We start from the raw sequence: 18421 nt of genomic DNA on the forward strand, positions 1-18421 counted from the left end.
GCAGCTGACAATAGCCGACGAGAAGAGCTGTAGGGCCTGGGAGGTCTCTGTGTCCAGGGCTAAAGGTCCCCGTCTCATCAACCCCAGGAGGCCTGGGTCAGAGAGCACGTAAGCTCTGACTAGAGTCTGGAGCTGCCTTTGGGCCCGAATGGGCCAAGGAGCCTTGAGGCCTCTTCGGCCGCCTAGCCACAGCTCAGGGGTGGGTGCATGAGCTGTTTCTGTGGTGGAGGCAGGCTCCCAGCCCAGGTGAGGCTGGAACCTGGGCTGCAACAGCTGAGCTGGCCCACCTCATAGTTCAGAGGCCCTCATTCGGGGCCCCACTCCCCCTTGCCCCCATGTAAACAAGCTACCACTGCAAGTTCATATTTTATTTCCAATAGGTTTGGAGCTTTGTTGATTTTTGCATTTTTGTAAAAAAAGAAAGTTTTCACTTAATTCATTGAAAGCCCTTTCGTGCTGAGCCCAAGGGGGGGCCTGGGCCAGGGCCAAAACCTTCACAGCCCTCTTGTTCCCACCCCAGACCCCCAGTGCTGGGAGTGGGGTGGCTTCCCTCCACCCGCTCTGCCCTCCCGCCCCTGCCACATCTCTCTGTACAGAACAATTTTTTAAATGGAAGCTAAAACACAATATACATTGGACAGGCACGCACACACATGCACACAGGCGTCCGCTCCAAACAGGGGCAGGACGTCAGCTGCACTCAGAGAGCACCAAGGAATGCATACGGAGCCCCTCCCAGCGAGGAGGGCAGGGCCTGAGCCCACCCTTGGTCCTCACAGTTCGCAGCTCCTCCCCAATTGCCCTGCTAGCTGCCAGAGGTGGGTAGACAGCACGGAGGGCCAAGGGCCGTGCCAGAAGAGGGGGACAGCTGAGGGCAGCTGGGGGGTTAACAAAGAGGGCCATGCCAGCCAGGTAGGTGGCCCTGGGGCCAGGGTGGCTGCTCTGGGAGTCCGGAGAGAGAGGACTGAGGTGAACCCCCGGCCTCAGGAACCTGAGGGGTAGAGCTCGGGCTGCCCCTGGAGGAGCTTCAAGGGCCCACAGTCAGGAATGGAGTGGCCCCGCAGCTTTGGCCTGCTAGCTCCAGACTAAACACACATTTGGTGAAACCTAGGAGCTAGGCTGGCCCTCCAGCACACCCCCTCAAGCCTCAGCTGGGCACCAGGTCCGCCCCGGGTCCTCCACACCCCTGGCTCTCGCTCTGGCCTGGGCAGGCAGGTGAACACGGCCTGTCCTGAAGGCTTGTCCCCCTCCCCTTGACCCTTCTAGCTTCCCACCCTTCCCTGCTCAGGCCCCAGGAAGAAGTTAAAAATAGTTAGTTCCTACATAAAAAAGAGACAGAAACAGATTCCCTGCCAAAAGGCCGATGGGAGAAGAGGGCATTTTGTCTCTGCAGTGGAAAAGGCAGGGAGTGGGCAGGGGGAGGACTGCAAAATAGTTTTTTCTTTTAAAAAGTGCTTGGTAAGTCTGTTTTAAAGTGTGTGTCTATATCTATGTACAGATATACACACAGACACTGTTCACACACTGGCTGCCCACGCACACCTGCACACATACAGAAATGTATACATAATCATATACATATACATACATACATATATATATATATATATATATACACACATATATATATATATATACTTTTAAAAAGTCCTAGGTGAGAAGATCTGAGCCAGGCCGGGGCCAGGCCTGCAGGGTCACGACTGGAGGGCGTGGGCCCGGCCTGGCTGGCAGACGGGGCACTCGCTGCCCTCGGCACAGAGCTCGCAGAGCACGGCGTGTTGGCACGGCAGCACCGCTCGGTTCTGCTCCTGACACTTAAGGCATTTCACCGACTGCATGTGGAACACGGCCTGCAGGGAAAGTGCATCGTGGTCACTGGCCTGGTCTCTGCTGCTGGCCTGGCCCTGCATCAGACAAGGAGTTCCCCTCAACTCTCACCCAGTCCCCTTGGGATGAGAAAACTGAGGCACAGAGCCTGACAGTGTGTTCACAGGACCCAGCTGACAAAGGAGAGAGCAGCGTCAGAGTTGAGGCTGATGGCCTCAGGGCTCTTCATTTCTGCTTTCAGCTGCAAGGCCGAGCGTGGGGAGTCGGAGCCCCTGTGCAGGGGAGGGGGAAGGCCAGGCTGCTCTGTAGCTCCCACCCTGACAGGCTCTTCCCCGCACAAAGGCTTCCACTTGTCTTGTTTGATCTGTAGTGACCCTAGGCCCCCAAATGAGAACAATGAGGCCTAGAGAGGGCAGTGATGTGCCTGAGGTTACATGGCTACATGTAAGGCCTGGACTGCCAAATGCCAGTGAAGGAAAGAATGCTCTTTCCACTGTGCCAAGCTCCCCTGGGGACCCAGCAGGGCATCTAGGAATGCAGACAGAGTAGCCCTGGGGACCTACCCATTCTGGAATGTCTGCTGGTATGTGCAAAGCTCACAGGAGAAGCCGTCAGGAAGCAACTCAGGGCCCAGACATACTAATGCAGCTCAGGTCAGCGCCTACCCTCAAAAATGCTGGGGTGGGCACTGACGCCCGTCCATCTCAAGTTTTCTCACCTCCCCCATGACTGACATTCTCTTTCTAGCTCCCTTCCAGCACAGCATTTTGTGTTGGCCCAGCTGCTGGGCAGAGACTCTCAGAAGGAAAGTGGCCATCCCTGGAGCAGCGTGGACCCATCTGAGTCCAAGCACTGGCTGAGGCCACTGTACACCCACCCCAACCTGGTACTCCCCTAACTTCCTGGGCTGACCTTGTCCACTTGTTCCAGGTGGGCCCGCAGCTGCTTCTGGAGAGAGTAGAGGGTGGAAAGCGAGAGGGCCTCCAGGTCAGAGAAGGTAGGCAGGGCCTGCGGGTCAGGGCCTGAGTGCAGCCGCTCCAGCTCCTCCTGTAGCTTCTTCACCTGCACCTCCAGTGCATCCCGCTGTTCGCGGGCCAGCTCGCACTCGGCTCCTGCTGCACTTGCCCGCTCACCGGCCTCCTCTGCCTCTTTCTTCCAGGCATCACAAGCCTGTGGGCCCAACACGCAGCACCTTGTCACGGTGGCGCCCTGCCCCTGCCCCCTGCCCCCTGAGAGTGCATCTCCGGGAGCCTGTGTGGGCCACTGTGGCTGTGGGGCCTGCTAGGGAGCTGGTCAGCTGTCTGGGGATGGGGGCAGGGAGGAGGCTGATGCTGCCTGCAGAGAAGAGAGGTTTCAGGAGCTGCAGGAGACCCTGTGTGGGCAGGGAATGGGGTTGGACCCAGCACAGCAGGGGAGCAGTAGGCAGAGCTCAGCATGTTAGCTGGCACCTCCAGGGGCAGCCAGCTGCAGCTGGACAGAGGCTCATCTCAGAACCTAGACCCCTGGATGTAGAGCCTGGAGAGTCAGTGCTTCTGGCGAGAGGCCAGAAGTGCTCTGGGACCAGACCAAACAAGCAGCTCACAGAGGGAGTTCTAGGCCTAGGACACCAGCCACCCAGGGTCCTGACTGGCAAGACCAGTCTTTCCACAGTGAGAGAGAGTCAACAAAACTGAGTTTCTGCTCTGTTCTCCAGAACCCCTGGCCTTCCCTACCCCCTGCACCCCTCTGTGTAAGATGAGCTCCAGGTGGACACCAGCAGGCACTGGGGGAGGCAGGTGAGTGTGGGGGCCTCGTACCTGCTTAGCCTGCTTCCAGGACTCCTCCCACTGCTTGATGGTGCCGTTGGCTTCATCCAGCTCTTGCCGAAGCCGGGCCAGCTCAGCAGCCCCTGGTCCTGACAGGAAGGCAGGGGAAGTGCCTGGGGAGAAGCTTCCAGAGGCAAAATGCTCCCAGATGCTGCTGTTCATCCCATTCAGACCTGCCCCATGAAGAGGAGGAACATCAGAGCTCTGAAAAGCTTTGGGCCCGGGCCCTGGCCCTGTCCAGCCCTCCGTGAGGGCTTCGAGGGCCTGGCTGTGCAAGGCTCCAGCAATGTCAGGCTGGGGAATTTCACAGGCATGTGTAGATGCCACCGTTGAGTCAGACCTCCTCTAGTGCCACCTGCTACTTATCAGCTGCCACTGAACTCCTGAGTCTCAGCATCCTCATCTGTAAAGTGGGGTTCCCATGACCTGCCTCACAGGGTGATTCAGGGTACTTGGGAAGTACCGCAGGGAGAGCAGTCTGTGAAGGTGGCAATTTGTGCTCGTGACTTCACTTTCGGACTAGAGGGAGGGGAATCTTCTTGTGCCCTGATGTGAGGCACAGGAGATTCAGGAGAAAAGACACAGGCCAAAGCCTCAAATGATGGCAGAGCTGGAGCAGGAAGAGCTCAGGGAGGCCTGGGTCCATGCCCCTTGTTTTACGACAAGGAAACTGAGATAAAACATGTTGCCAAGAATCACACAAAACAGTAAGTGGTGGAACCTGTGCACAGGCAGGGCGTCTGACTCCAAAGGCCTACTTTCCCCAATCAGCGAAGCTGCATGCTTGTTCCCCTAACCCTCGACTCGCTCACCCATTCAACAGATGCTTACTAACACTATGTGCCCCTGTGCTGTGGCCCTCAGGGCAGCCCCTGTATTCCGGAGGGGGACCCATATCTACCTCTGGCCTCACTCTGCTCACACATCATTCTAATGACTTCTTTCCTGCTCCCTTTCCCATTCGTCGAGCCAGGATGTTCCAGAACTAAATGGATTTAAGACAGTCTGTCCTCCAACCAACACAAGTGCATCTACAATATGACAGATGTCATCCCATGTGGAGATCTTGCGATGTGTGCTATCTATGAACCTATTTGCCCTGTCCCAGAGGCAGGAACTCAGGATCACTGTACCGACATGACACCATCCCAGCAGCTAGCTCTACTGGAGCATCTCTCCTCCACACTGACGGCATTTCCTCTCTTGGAGAGAAGCCACTTCCTCAGAGAGGGCCCTCTTGACCACATCCAGGTTAGGTCCCCTCTATTATTTTGAATCCCAGCATCCAGCCTTTGACTCCACACACAGAGACGGTCTCTAAGTCTGATCTAATGTCTGTGCACCTCTGCCTCCCTTGCTAGACTATGGCTCCATGCCAGCAGGGACTGTTGAGCTCACACTGTATCTATAAACTGTGCTCAGTAACCACATGGGGAAGGAATGAAGGTGTGGCCAGTAAGCTGGGCTATAGTGAAGATGCCTCCAGAATATGGGGCAAGTCAGACAAATGTAACACTAAGCATCTAGAGCTGACAGCATCAACATAAAAGAGAACAGCCAGCCTCCAAACTAGAAAGGTGCTAAGAAATCCATGTGCTGCCCTAATCTCCAGAGTGAGATGAGGGAAGGTCCCAAACCTGGTCAGAACGACAAATGGTAGCTCAGAGGCTCAGCATGACCAGGATGCCCAGCACCCTCGGGGGAGGGTATTTCTGATCTCCTTAAATAGTTGCTGGGGAGGGGTAGTAAGGACAGCAGCCGCTGTTTATTGAGAGGCAGCAGGTTGAGCCCTGTGCTAAGTGTTTTCTGTCTGTTGCCTCCGTGAATATTCACAGCAGCCGCCACACGAGGGGATGAGCACCCTGGCCCATGGCAGTAGAGAGTGCAGGTCTCCACGCCACACTTCTAACTACTGCGTTTTGACATGCCCTCCAGAACCCCCAGTCCACACTGCTCTAATTCTGTGTTCAGCAAAAAGCCGTTGGGGCTGCAGCTAGGCCTCCCTGGTGCCTTCCTGCCAGGAAGGTGGCCCTGAGCCTGGGGTGAGCCTGTTCAGACTTCTCCCTTGGCCTTCTGTGAACGTGGCGATTGTGAGCCCACCTCTGGGAGCTCCGGGTGACTGGGCAGAACCACCACACTGGCATGAAGAGCAGACCAAGGCCCTGGAGACTCTGAAGTCACTGCTTCTCACGGTGCACTAGCCCTGGGCCTAGCACTTCACTCATGTTATTCTGTTCAAGCCTCACAACCACCTTATGAGGCGGGTGCTGCCATTATACCCATTGTACAGCACATGGGACTAAGGCAGAGGAGTTAAGTCACTTGTCCGGGTTCACACAGCTAAGGGAATCGTGGAACAAGGACCTGAGCCACCTTTCAGCCCACAGCCCCCACTCTAACCTCTGCCCTGCTCTGCCTCTAGCCATGGACAAGGCAGCTAAAAGCACTTTCCAAAAGCCTAGGTTCCTGCTCCAAGTCTCAGAGAGCCAAAACCCCTCTTACCCAAAGATCCATGTGATGCTGAGGTCCCCAAAAAGGTGTTTTCTGACTGGCTCAGATGGCCCTGGGGCTGCTGCAGGAAATGTGAAGAGAGGCTGACAGGAGGGGATGGGGATGCTGAGTGGAAGGAGGCAGAGCTGCCCAAGGAGCCAGGGATGTTGACAGGTGCAGAGCTCTGCAGCAAACTGCCGCCTGCAAGAGAGGCCCCAGAGGGCAAGTGAGCGAGGGCAGGGCAAGCCATGTGGGGCCACATGGAGCAGGGGACTGCTCGTCTGCCCACCCTGGGCCAGGCTGGACCCCTAGGAGCCCTCCCATGCCACCCTGCCCACCCATCGCCCAGTACCGATTGTGATGCTGGCCGGGTGGGGCACTGTGCTGTTGTCAAAAGTCTTCTCTAGGGCGGCGACCCCAAACTCATTCAGGTCCAGGTCATCTAGGGCAGACTCTAGGGACAGAGTGATTGGGGTGTGAGCCTCCCGAGGGGCCACACAACCCCGAGGTTCCAGGCCTTGCTTCCCGGACCCACCTGCCCTTTACTGCCTCATCACCTGCCCCGCCTCCTCTTCACACTCAGTCCCACTGGACCTGCGTGCTCTCAAGCCTCTGCCTGTGCTTGGGCTCCCCTCTGTCCATGCTGTCTGCCTAGCCAAGTCCCACGCAAATGGCTCTCCTTTCTGAAGCCTTCTTTGATAGCCCCAGCGGGAACTGAGTCTTAGTCCCTGCCTCTAAAAGAGGTCTTGTCTCCTGATGTTACAGCTCGCATGTCTCGCCCCTAAGCTCGCTGAGGGCAGGCAGGTCTCTGGGCCTTCAGGGGCTAGTGCATAGTAGGTGCTCGACAAATGTCCCCTTCCCTCTGCTGAACTGGACTGGGAAGGTGAGAACAGTGTCCCTCCTTGAGAGCAGCAGCAGCATGTCTTCATCTCTGTCACCCCCAGTGCCTGCACAAGGACTTGGCACAAGGTGGCACCCATAAATGACTGCTAAAAGAGAAGGGCAGTGGCTTCTAATGACCAGGAACTCTGAGTAGAGTTATGCAGGTTGTTCACTGCACAAATATACCTAAGGAGAAGATAAGTGGGGCCTGAATGACATATGTTGTGGAATCAGACTGCACTTGTCCAGGGGAAAAGGCATCTCTTTCTAATTTGCACAAAAGAGCAAACTGAAGGGCTAATTTGCTATAAGGGCTAGTCTGGGCCCTATACCTTGGGCTCATTTTCCCTTTAGCTCAAAGGACCCAGAGTGCCCACCCTCTGACTCTCCCAAAACAGATGTCTAAAGTGACCAGTATGCTGGTTTGAGTCTCACTCCAGAGACCTAGTACCTAACTCCAGACCCAGTCCTGGACTTGGCAAGAGAAAATGGCCTAATTACCTATGACCGACTCTACTGTGTCGCTGGTGGGGTAGAACGGCAGAGCATTTGCATTCATGCCAGGGACACTGCTGGTGCCAGCAGGGCTAGGGGGAGTAGCTGCCAGGCTGGAGGTGATACTAGAAGAGATGCTTGAGGTCAGGGGGCTGCCCACAGGGAGGATGCCCAGCATGTCCTGTAACGAGAGAGTGAGGAGAGGCATTGGGATGCCTGCCCACGGAGGCCATGGCTGGTGTTGGAGATAGGGGCTGGGGGGGGCAGAAGGAAATGGTGCATCCCAGCTCTCGGCCAGTTGCCTCCATGCCCAGATGGGGCCCCACCCTCTCAACATCTTGTTGAGAGGCTGGAGCTGGAGAGGTGTGGCTTGGAGGCTGTAGGACCCACTCACCCCTAAAGTCCCAGAGTACAGGAAGGGAGAAGTGAGTCCAGTGCCTGGCACAGTAGAGACCTCAATAAGTATTTTTTTTCTTTTTTTTTTTCCTCCCCAAATCCCCCCAGTACATAGTTGTATATTTTTAGTTGTGGGTCCTTCTAGTTGTGGCATGTGGGATGCCTCTTCAACATGGCCTAATGAGCGGTGCCATATCCGTACCCAGGATCCGAACCCTGGGTCGCCGAAGCGGAGAGTGAGGACTTAACCACTCAGCCACGGGGCCGGCCCCAATAAGTATTTTCTTTGACTGACAGATGAGTGATTCCAGGAGGAGGAGCTCTAGGACCTGACCCCCGCCCACTCTGGATTTGGGGCTGGGGCCCCACGTTAGTCCTGCCCTCAGCTTGTGGGAAAAGCAGTGTCCCCTATTCCCTGAAGCCTCCTGGGGTTCTGGGCTTAGCCTGTCCACAGCGGGTGCCAGAAGAGGAGGAAGGAGACTGAGAGCTCTATACCTGTTTGGGCTGAAGCAGAGGCTGCTCCTGACTCCTGGGCTCTAGTGAGTGGGGTTTTAACTTGGCCTGAGAGAGAAAAATGAGGAGCAGAAGATGAGTGTGGTGCTAGGGAGGGCCCTGAGTCTAAGAGTCCTCCTAAGCATCAACCTGCCATGGCTCACTGAGGCTGCAGGTACCGGGGGCAGGGAGACGTTAGACACCTGTCATGCAATCCCCCTTCACACACATGTACCTCATTCCCCTCCCCACCCCTACTCCTTTCCCTCCCCTAGGAACCAAGGGAGCTGCTCCTCTCCTCTTGGTAACTCTAAGCTTCACATAAGCCCAGTTAGCGACCCCTCTGTCCTGCTCCCCAAGGCCCTGCCACTCCATCAAGACAGCACAGGACAGGAAAAGACCAGATGTGGGGTCAGAAGACCAAGGCAGGAATCCCTGCTCCTCTATTAACTGGCTCTGACACTGGGTGAGGTGCTCAGGCTCTCTAGCCTTGCTATCTTCCTGTCTTCATCTGTACAATGGGATGGCCTGACTCACTTGGCTCAGCTTTGAAGAGACGAGGACAGGGGCTTCCTAGCTCCCAATCATTCTCCCCTAGCTGGACTGGGACAGCCCTCCAGGACTTCTCTTGCCCAAAAAAGGAGAAGGCTAACCTCACTAGGCTGCCCCTCTCATCCCTTACCTGGCATTTGAAATTTTTCAGGTACTCAGCTCCCACCTGGTCCTCCCTCTCGAAGCCAGGAGCCTTCTTATAGCTGCCAGGGGCGAGGCCAGACTCCCCAGGGAAGACAATGCCTTCCAGGTTTGGGGGCTTCCTGATGGAGCCCGGCGGGGAACCACAGAGGTTAGATGGGCTGCCTAGGCTGCTGTTTCTACAGAGGAGCTGCAGAGAAGGAAGAGTGGGCTGGTAGGCAAAACGCAGGCTGGGGCGTGGCCCATCCTCCGTCCCCTCCTCGGAGGGAGATTCCTCAGCAAGGGGCTCTGTTCCATTTTCATCCGCCAATGGGCAGCAACAATCACCCAGGGACCCAGAACCCCATGAGGGAATTCTCTGTATGCGTGTCAGGGGGGTGAGAGAAGGCTTTTGTCCCTTCTACCAGCTCTACCCAGACTGACTAACACAGGCTCTGGGAGCACCACCCCTCACCTACCACAAGCTTTGGACAGAGAGAAGAACCTTGGGGCAGAAAGGGCAGAACCCCTTGGCCCAAGGCCAAATACCAGGGCCTCCTCTCCAGACACAGGCTGAGAGGGTGCAGGGGCATGAGAGGCAGGTGTTGGCTCCTGGGTAGGCAAGGTGCCCACCCACCCCCTGGACAGGCACGTACGGCGCTGAGGTCAGGGGCATGCGGGCTGGAGGGGCTCACGGGCACCGAGTCTCCGGCAGCAGATGGCATATACAAGACGGGACCCGGCTGGGTGGGGCTGGACACAGATGAGGAGGGCTGCAGGTCGTCACTGAGGGGTGGCTCTGCAAGAGACAAGGGCAGGGTGTCAGCAGGCTGTCCCTCCAAAAATGCATTTGGGTCTCTTTCAAAGGAGACCATGCATCCCCGCATACATAAAGGGGAGGCTCCTACCTTATTTCTATTACCGTCAGGTACTGCACACTTACTGTATGTCAGGCATTTTGTATTAATTGTGAATCTTCACAATGACTGGAAGGTATAAGTAATGGCATGTTCTCCATTTTACAGATAAGGAAACTGAGGCTCAGAGAGGTAAGGTAAATGTCTCAAGGTAAGAAAGCTAGGAAACAGAAGAGCTGGGATCTGAACCCCAATCTGTGTGACTTCAAAGCCTAGGCCATTACTTACTTTTCTGGGCTGCCTCAATCGGTGGTCCCACAGCTGAGGACCATCTCTCTGCCAAGTATAAGATTCCCCTTCCCAGGGGCCTCAGTTTATTTTTCACTCAAATTCCAGAGATAAGGCCTGAGCCTGGAAAGAGGTTAAGTACAACCAGAGCTTGGGGTGGACACAGGTTTTAACTTGAGCTCCACCCCTGAGATTGGCAGTGGTGGCCTGGAAGGCAATGTTGAGATGGAGAGCTGCACTGTCCGACACAGCAGCCACTAGTGAGCACTTGGAACATGGCTGGTCTGAACTGAAATGTGCTGCAGCTGTTCAAATACACACCAGATTTCAAAGACTTAGCTTGAAAAAAAAGGTAAAACATCTTGATGACTTTTTATATTGATTATTTTTGAAAGGACACCATTTTATATCGGGTTAAGTAAACATACATTGTTAGAATTAATTTTACCTGTTTCTTTTGCCTCTTTTTAATATGGTTACTAGAAAAATCTAAAATGACACAAGGGGCATTATATATTGATTGGATAGCTCTGCTCTCCACTGGGCTCAGCAAGGCAGAATGCTGTGTTCAATTAGTGATGTCTGCCATGGGTGTGGCAAGTGGTGGCTGCTGGGATCTGGTTAGTTGGTTCTGGGAGGGTGCCTCACCTTGCCTGGGACTGTCAGTGCCTGACCAGGGCCATAGTCCCTGCTCTGTTTCATGACCTAGAAGTTCCAGGGCTTTGAGGCCAGTTCGAGAGAGGTGGGGTGGGAATAGAACTTCCAATGGGGACAGGACCTGCTGCTGGCTGACAGACAAGTGGCCATTCCCCTGACTTGAGCCTGAGCAGTCGCTGAGGGGAGGGGAAGAGAGTGGAGAGGGTACTGCCCCAGGGCAATAGGAATAGCATACGTTCTACGTGGGCGAAGGCGCAGAAAGGTCCTCGGGGACAGCTGCCCGACTGCTGCATGTCGTTGCATTTGGTGGATTTATAGATCTGTAAGGGCAGAGCAGAGGCAGGTCAGGCTTGGTCAGAGAGGGACAGGCAGGCATGGTGCCTTCAGCATGGGTGGGTTAGCTTAGTAATCTCCTCTTTCTCTTCCCCATCCCATGCCTCTTCCCTAAGTCTCTTGTCCTACCAACTTCTTACTCAGATTCCTGAAGCAGACATTACACCCCCGTACTGAGGAAGCCCTCCCTTCTGGGGTCACAGGTCCAACCAGCCACAACCCAACCCTCAAAAGGGATCTTCTCCACGCCGCTCTCCAGGGGTCTTGGCCAGTGCTGTGACCTCCAAATATGCCTCTGGCCATTAAGGGAGCCAAGATCACAGGCAGCACGCGCCCTCCCTGGGGCACCCTGGGCTGGGAACTATGCTAGGTCTAACTTTCCACCCTGTTGTCTGGAGCCCCCATAAAGGTAGTCTCTAGCCATGTGTCCATCTCAGGGTGTCCTGGCCTCCATGGAACCAGGAGCAGGGACAGCATGTGCCTCTATGTACCCTACATAAGATCTCAGCACACTGATATGGCTCAGGGCCATATACATGAGGCCAGTAAGCTGGGGAACTGTCACGGATGTGGCTGGTACCTAGGCTCTGAGCTGGAACAGAACAACCTGAGGGGCTTTCTTATTTTTCAAATCCTATGTCACTGGATTGTAAGCACCATGAGTGGTACAAAGCCCAGAATGACCAGGTCACCATGCCCAGTCCATGCCCTCCCTTTAAGGAGTCCTGGGGGAAACAAAACTGGGAGCAGAGGGCTGCATGGTGAGGGTGGGCTCAGAACACGGAAAGTTGCCTAATTAGGGTGCGGAGCTCCTTTAGGCACTGCCTGAGGGGGAGCATGTGGCTATGAATCCGTTTTGCAGGATGGTGTCAGGACAGACTCTGCCAACATCTGCCCAGACCCTCCTCCCTTCCTTTCTCCTTGCTTCCAAAGAGGATATGTTAAGCCACCTGCACCCTCAAAAGGTCCCAGCCCTAGCCCCTGCTTTAAGACCCACCTCCGGGTGGAACTGCTGCTCTGTGCGGGTGTGGCAGTACTGGCAGGAGTCTCCATTCTCACATTTGCCAGGGTCTCCCCACTCATCCCCGTGTTTTACGTTCGGACATGGAGACGACCTGGCCCAATGAGAGAGTGGGGTCAGATGGATGCAACAGAGGGAAAGATTAGGATCTGGGGAATGCCAACTACATCTCTGTTCAGGGCCCCTCTCTGGTCTCCCTGCCCCGCAAGGCGAGGCTCAGAAATAGAAAAGATCAGTTGCAGAGTGAGGGCCTTACTGGGACCAGAAGCCAGGCACTGCTTCTCTGGCCCAACCAGGCTGCATCACCAAGGAGGACATTATTTTGTTCTCTTCAGCCAGGTCCTCCCACCAAGCACTATGTAGCCCAAGGAGAGCCAGGTGCTAGCCACAACCACACTTTCCACACCATGGCTTGGCCCTAGCAGATGTCGCTCAGAATCAGAATGGGGTGGGAGTAGGGAGTGGCAGGGAGGGCCTCAGAGATCGTCTGACCCAAGATCCTCATTTCGTGCCAGAAGAGGATCCAGCTAGGCCCCCCATCGTTCAGTTATCCTGACTATTCCCTCCCTTGTACCTGGGCCCTGAGATCCTGTAAGCCCCAGGGCTGGCGCCCTGCCTCCCTGCGAACACAGTGGAAGTAGCCTCCGCTGTGATCCCTTCCCTGACACCCCTCTCTCCCACAGCTGGCCTGTTTGAGCCAAAGGACCTGTATTTGTGTTTCCGGGGACTCCGCCGCCGGTCCTTGCTGTTGTGGTAGTAGGGACAGGCATAACCCTGGCGGCACAGCCGCGGAGGTTTCTTGCACGGCTCCGTCTTATAGTTTCCCAGCACATAAGCAGTCTCTGCACAGGAGGCCAGAGGCAGGGGTCAGGTGGGTGGGGACAGGGAAGGGGAAGGAGAAGCCACCAGGAAGGAGTCCAGGAGCTGAGGCTCCTGGGAGAGATATGAGCAAGGCCACCTCCTCATGGGTCAAAGCTGAGACTAAGACCCAGGAGAGAGATAAGGAAGACACTGTCCCTCCCTGGAGATATTCACAGCTCACAGGGTAAAAAGGGCACCCTTGGAGGGGTTGAGAACACATGTATGTGTACTTGTGTACATGCATGAGGACATATGTGTGAAAGCCCCCTGAGGAATCTGGGGAGCCCCTGGGGTGATGGGAGCAGGGCAAGGTGTATCTGGGAAAACTCCTCCAGAAGTGCCCCGAATGACAGAGCTGTGGTTGGCTGGATGTAAGCTGGGATGAGGGGGCGAGTGCCTCCCACCTGACCTGAGGTGGTGGCTTGGGTTGGAGAAGGCAGTAGGTGGTGGTAAGCCAAGTCCTTAGGGAAGCTACAGGCAGGAGAGGGAGAGGACAGACATCTGGCAGGAGAGGGCAAGGCCATTTGTGTGGCCACCTTTACCTTGCCACCGCGGCTCCTCACTGAGGATTTTTTCTATCATGGCATGGCTCGCGGCCCCAGCTGACTGGCCCTCTATGCTGCCCTCTACTGTGGTCTGGCCGTTCTGCAAGGCCTCCATGGCCTGGAGCTCCCTGGGAGGAGAGGAGAGGGCGGCGAGGGGGCATGAGGGGGAAGGAACCACTGTGCCAGCCCTGCATTCCATCTGTGGTACTCATCATGGTAGCAGCCAGGCCCCAACCCCGGCCCACAACCATCAGCCCAGCACAGCCTCCAACCCACCTGATGTCATAGACAGGGGAGCGGAGGTCATGGGGCCCGTGGGCAAAAGCACAGTGCAGGCCGTTTTTGGTGCAGTTGCCTTTTGAGTCTGTCTCGTGGATGCAGATTCCAGTTTTGTAGTAGCGCAGGTGGTACCTGCGCTCAGTGTCTCCTGTGGTCCTGTGCAGGAATGGGCACCTGAAACATGGCAGCGGGGGGGTCACTCACCTTTGCCCCCTGCAGCCTGGGCTACCAGCCTCCACCCCTCCCCTACCTGTTTAAGGCTCTCCCTATGCCCCAGAGGCTGCACTGATGGAGGGTCAAGGAGGTAAGCAGTGATGGGCCCTGCTGCAGTAATAGAACCACTCTCCCACTGCCAGTCAGGTGCTGTAGCCTAAAGGGAGCCCAATAGGGCCTGGCATTCCCACTTCAGCCTGCTCAGCAGGTTCTCTCGAAGGCTGCTCAGCCAGGGGCCTGGGCTGTCCTGAAGAGAGGCTCCAGAGGGGGACACTCCTAGGAGACAAATGCTGGCCAGCTCAGGGCTCCTTGAGAAGCAAATGGCTGCTCAAATATAGGTGTACCCCATGTGCCCCGAGTGCTTCCTGAGACTGGGGGGACGGGGCGGGGTCAGCAAGCCTTTGACCTCTGGGAGAGAGAAGCCCTGGTGCAGGGACAGTTCTGTACCCACAGAACCCCCGCAGTGCCTTCCATCACGACCTATGCAAGGTTGAAACAAATGATGAGCAGGGGGCCGACCCCATGGCCAAGTGGTTAAGTTCTCACGCTCCGCTTCGGCAGGCCAGGGTTTTGCCGGTTCGGATGCTGGGCTGGACATGGCACCGCTTATCAAGCCATGCTGAGGCGGCGTCCCATGTGCCACAACTAGAAGGACCCACAACTAAAAATATACACAACTATATACCGGGAGTCTTTGGGAAGAAGAAGGAAAAATAGAATCTTTAAAAAAAGAAAAAGAAAAGAAAAAGGACTTCAGCTTGGTTGCACAACTATTTAAAAAAAAAATGATACACAGGGTCAATGAATGTCCCCTCTCAGTAACATCCTAGGTTTGCCACTTCATGTTTGTCATTTGTGTTGTGCCCTGGCTCTCCACAGAGCTGTATGGTAAAATAGGGCCAGCAAATGGGAAACTAGAGAGGCTCTATGTCACTAAACAGCCAGCCTTGGTGGAAACTGCCTGGGATAGAGTGGGTGTTGGCGGGGTGGGTCCTTGTGACCTGCAGGCGACCATGACAGAAGGCCCAGGGAGCCACTTTGGTTCAGATGTGGCCCTTAGGCTTGGCAGAAGAAAGGCCTGTGTAGGGTTTCCCAAATGTGGAGAAAGAAGAAAGGGCCTCTCCCAGAGGCTGGCAGGATCTGAGCCCAAGTTCAGGCCATAAGAAGATGAGCCAGGCTACAAGAGTGCCCCCAAATGCAGCCTCTGCCTGGCTCCTCAGACTCTGCCTGGCCTATTCTGAGGGCATCTGACCCAGGAGACATGGTCTCTGAGGGCTGGCTGGGGGGCACTCACTCGTCGCCCTCCGGGCAGAGGCCCGTGGCCTCGTCGTACTTGGTGCAGTAGACGTCGGGGCTATAGTTGAAGGTGCCGTCCCGACGGCGGATGGACCGGCGGCGCCGCTGGTTCACGAAGTGCCAGTGGAAGCAGGTGTAGGGCCGATGCTGAGTGCATTTGTGTTGCACAAAGAGTGGGCACTGCTCCGTGCGGAATTCCTTCAGATACCTGCAGGGAGAGCCCCCACGTTGGGTGGGCCAGGAGCGGAGAGTTAGGCCCCTTGCTTCCCAGCAAGAAGTTAGCCACAAAATCCCCCGAGGGCCCTGCTCTGGGGTGCTAGTTCCATTGGGACACCAGAAGAGGTCCACAGATAAGGGTGGATCTCAGCAACTGGATCCTTCCCATATACCCAGGTACCAAGCCAGCCTGAAGAGCAAGAACCACAGATCAAAAGGGCCCTCAGCAGTCAACTGTCTGCCATGGTGACCACTGGAGGCCTTGATCAGCAGCTTGGTTCTCTGAGCCCTCCCTGAGGCTTCCCAGGCCAAATCACTGATCACAGGCAAAGGCTTGCAAACAAGAGTAGGAGGAGCCTTGCCAGAACTTCCTGCGGGGTTCTCTGCTGCCCAGATCTGCCCTCCAATTCCTGGGGGCCTCACCTGGCCCAGAAGCAGGGCTGGGGCTCCAGGCTGAGAGCCAGGGGCTGCTGCTTTGGAGCTGAAAGCCCAGGTCACAAGGAATCCCTCTGGACTACAGACTCAGATAGTTACTGTCCTGTCTACCTACCTCCTCCCAGAGACGTTTCCCAGCACCATACAAGTAAGCGTGTGGGAAGGAGCACCTATTACAAGCATCTGAAGAGACTCTTCCTCTCAGCCCTGCCTACCCTCAAGAGTCTCACAAATGAGGGCCTGCAGCAGCTGGGGCTGTTTATGTCCCGACTAACCCTGCGATTTGGGGGCTCTGTCTGTCCTTCTGGCATCCTCCCAATCTTTGTGTCTCTCTTCTGCTCTGCATGTAATAGCCAAGACACCCCCAAAGCTCCTTTCCCACGGACCACGCAGTGGAGGGCCACCTACCCCTTACAGAACATACCATCCGTGTTTTTGTTGACTCTGTGTGTCCAGGTGGAAGGTTTCTTAGATTTGCCCCCCACCACAGAGGGACAGGCAGGCAGCAAAATTCTCTTTATTCATTCCCTCAAGCCCTAATAACGCAGCCAACAAATGGCTTGATAAAGGCATTTGATGCCAGCAAGAAGGATTGTTCTAGAAGGCACAGAAGGTTGTGTGGAGGGAACCACCCAACCTGAAGCACCTGTCCAGGCTTGGAGCAGCACCTGGAGCTGGAGGGCATGGGACAAGGGTGAGAGGGTCCAGCCCATGCCTTTGGTTCATGCCAGGATATGCAGGGTCTTACTAGTCTGGGCATATGGAAGGTGTGGGGACTGGTAAGCCCAGGGCTGAGACTTTCCAGAAAGGTTTTTGTTAATGCTAATAAAAAGCGCTGAAAAGTCCTCTCAGCCTTGAAGTGTGGAGAGGCATCCAGGTATGTACACTGGGCGGGGAGGAAGCTGGAGCTGGGTGCTCCCTGAGGAACACAACTGGGGGTTTAAGGTGGCAGTGAGGCTTCCAAAGAGCCCTGCTGTTCATTGAGTACGTATTTATTGAGTACCTACCAGGTTCAGGAATGGTGGTAGGCACTGGGAACACTGATGAAGCAGGGTCTGGTTCTTAGGAAGCCCACATTTTCATGGGAGAGCCACACCAGTAACAGATGGAATCAATTAAGTGTGGAAAAGGTTATAAAAGAGGTTTGCTCAGGGTTCCTGGGGACCCAGAGTACGGGTTCTTGACCCATGCTGGGACAGAGCAAAGGGAAGGGAAGAAGAGGTGCTAGTGGGTAAAGAATGTGGAAAGGCTGTTTTAGGCAAATGGAACTGTATGAGCTTAGAAACAGAGTATGTCTGGGCCCAAGAGCTCCAAGTACCTTTGGGGGATGTGCGTGGGCTAGGAGTGGAACTGGAAAGAGGAGGAGGTGAGGCACAGGAGGAGCCGAATTTCAGGGATACCATCTCCGGGCCCCAGGTACATTCTGAGACACTGGGCCTGATGCTCTCCTGTCCCCTTTGGCGTTGAAACACAAGGTCTTTCTTCCTGTCCCCCTCTCTGTCTGGTTAGACAGAGGAGCACTACACCTAATGCTGTACACAGGTACCAAATCCTGGCACTGAGTTGGGACACGTATCCCCCAAACTACTAGGCTGACCCCTCCTGGGCAGCACATACTCTACAGGATTCTGAACCTACTAGATGGCTAACTTGGGAGGAAACAGGTGGGAGATGGGAGAGGAGGAAGCTGAGCCCAGGGCCAGGAGCAGAGAAGAGTGAGGAATGGTTTGGACTGTCAGGTTAAACACAGGACACACAGTTAAATTGGAATTTCAGGTAAACCAAATATTTCATGGGACATATTTATACTAAAAAAAATTATCCATGATCTGAAATTCTAATCTAACTGGCACCCAGGATTTTTATTTGCTAAATCTGACAACCCTGAGAGTGGTGCCCATCTGCTTGGTATAGGTGCCTCAGTGAACACCCAGGGAGGCAGTCAAGGGAAGAACTCTAAGATGTGGTCACCCTGACTTTGGGTACAATCTGTTCTCTTGGAGAAAGAGAGGTCCTGGCGAGCCTGCTTCCTTGGGACAGTCATGGCCACAGTGTCACATGCAGATGCCAGGGCTCCAGCTGGCAGGGATGCTACAGAGAAGGACAGACACAGAGGCAACAAATGACCACATTTTAAGCCTCTTCATTTCCATTCCCGCTGCTGCGAGTCAAAGACTTGGTACTTTTAATAAATGGGTCTCCTTGCTGCCAGCCCCTCCCCTGTCCAGTTTACAATGACAGTGCACATTATTCTTCATAGAGCCCAAATTTAATTCTCATTTTATTAAAAGCGTTTGGCTTCCCCGAGTAGTCACTGAGAAGCACCAACCCTTTGGCCCGGCATTCCAGGCCCTACAAATC

The 18421-nt window shown here is 55.2% G+C and overlaps 1 protein-coding gene across 7 annotated transcripts in view; it reads right to left on the minus strand.

Annotated features, from left to right (window-relative positions):
• Positions 1-353: 353 nt before the first annotated feature.
• Positions 354-18421, minus strand: part of UNK (unk zinc finger) — a 35942-nt gene continuing 17874 nt past the window's right edge. For 2 of the 7 annotated variants that reach the window (XM_001492039.7, XM_070226899.1), the window contains exons 2-16: positions 15408-15617; positions 13898-14074; positions 13619-13749; positions 12922-13057; positions 12192-12309; positions 11097-11181; positions 9716-9858; positions 9070-9270; positions 8391-8456; positions 7506-7680; positions 6475-6576; positions 6135-6323; positions 3624-3805; positions 2740-2997; positions 354-1850 (exon numbers count right to left, since the gene is read on the minus strand). In XM_001492039.7, the coding sequence (XP_001492089.3) occupies positions 1695-1850; positions 2740-2997; positions 3624-3805; positions 6135-6323; positions 6475-6576; positions 7506-7680; positions 8391-8456; positions 9070-9270; positions 9716-9858; positions 11097-11181; positions 12192-12309; positions 12922-13057; positions 13619-13749; positions 13898-14074; positions 15408-15617 (2329 nt within the window). In that variant the 3' untranslated portion in view covers positions 354-1694. The other 5 variants (XM_005597150.4, XM_070226898.1, XM_014738562.3 and 2 more) reach the window with 5 other exon arrangements.

The sequence above is a fragment of the Equus caballus genome, chromosome 11 (genome assembly GCF_041296265.1).
Source record: "Equus caballus isolate H_3958 breed thoroughbred chromosome 11, TB-T2T, whole genome shotgun sequence".
In the NCBI taxonomy this organism is placed as follows: Eukaryota; Metazoa; Chordata; class Mammalia; order Perissodactyla; family Equidae; genus Equus; species Equus caballus.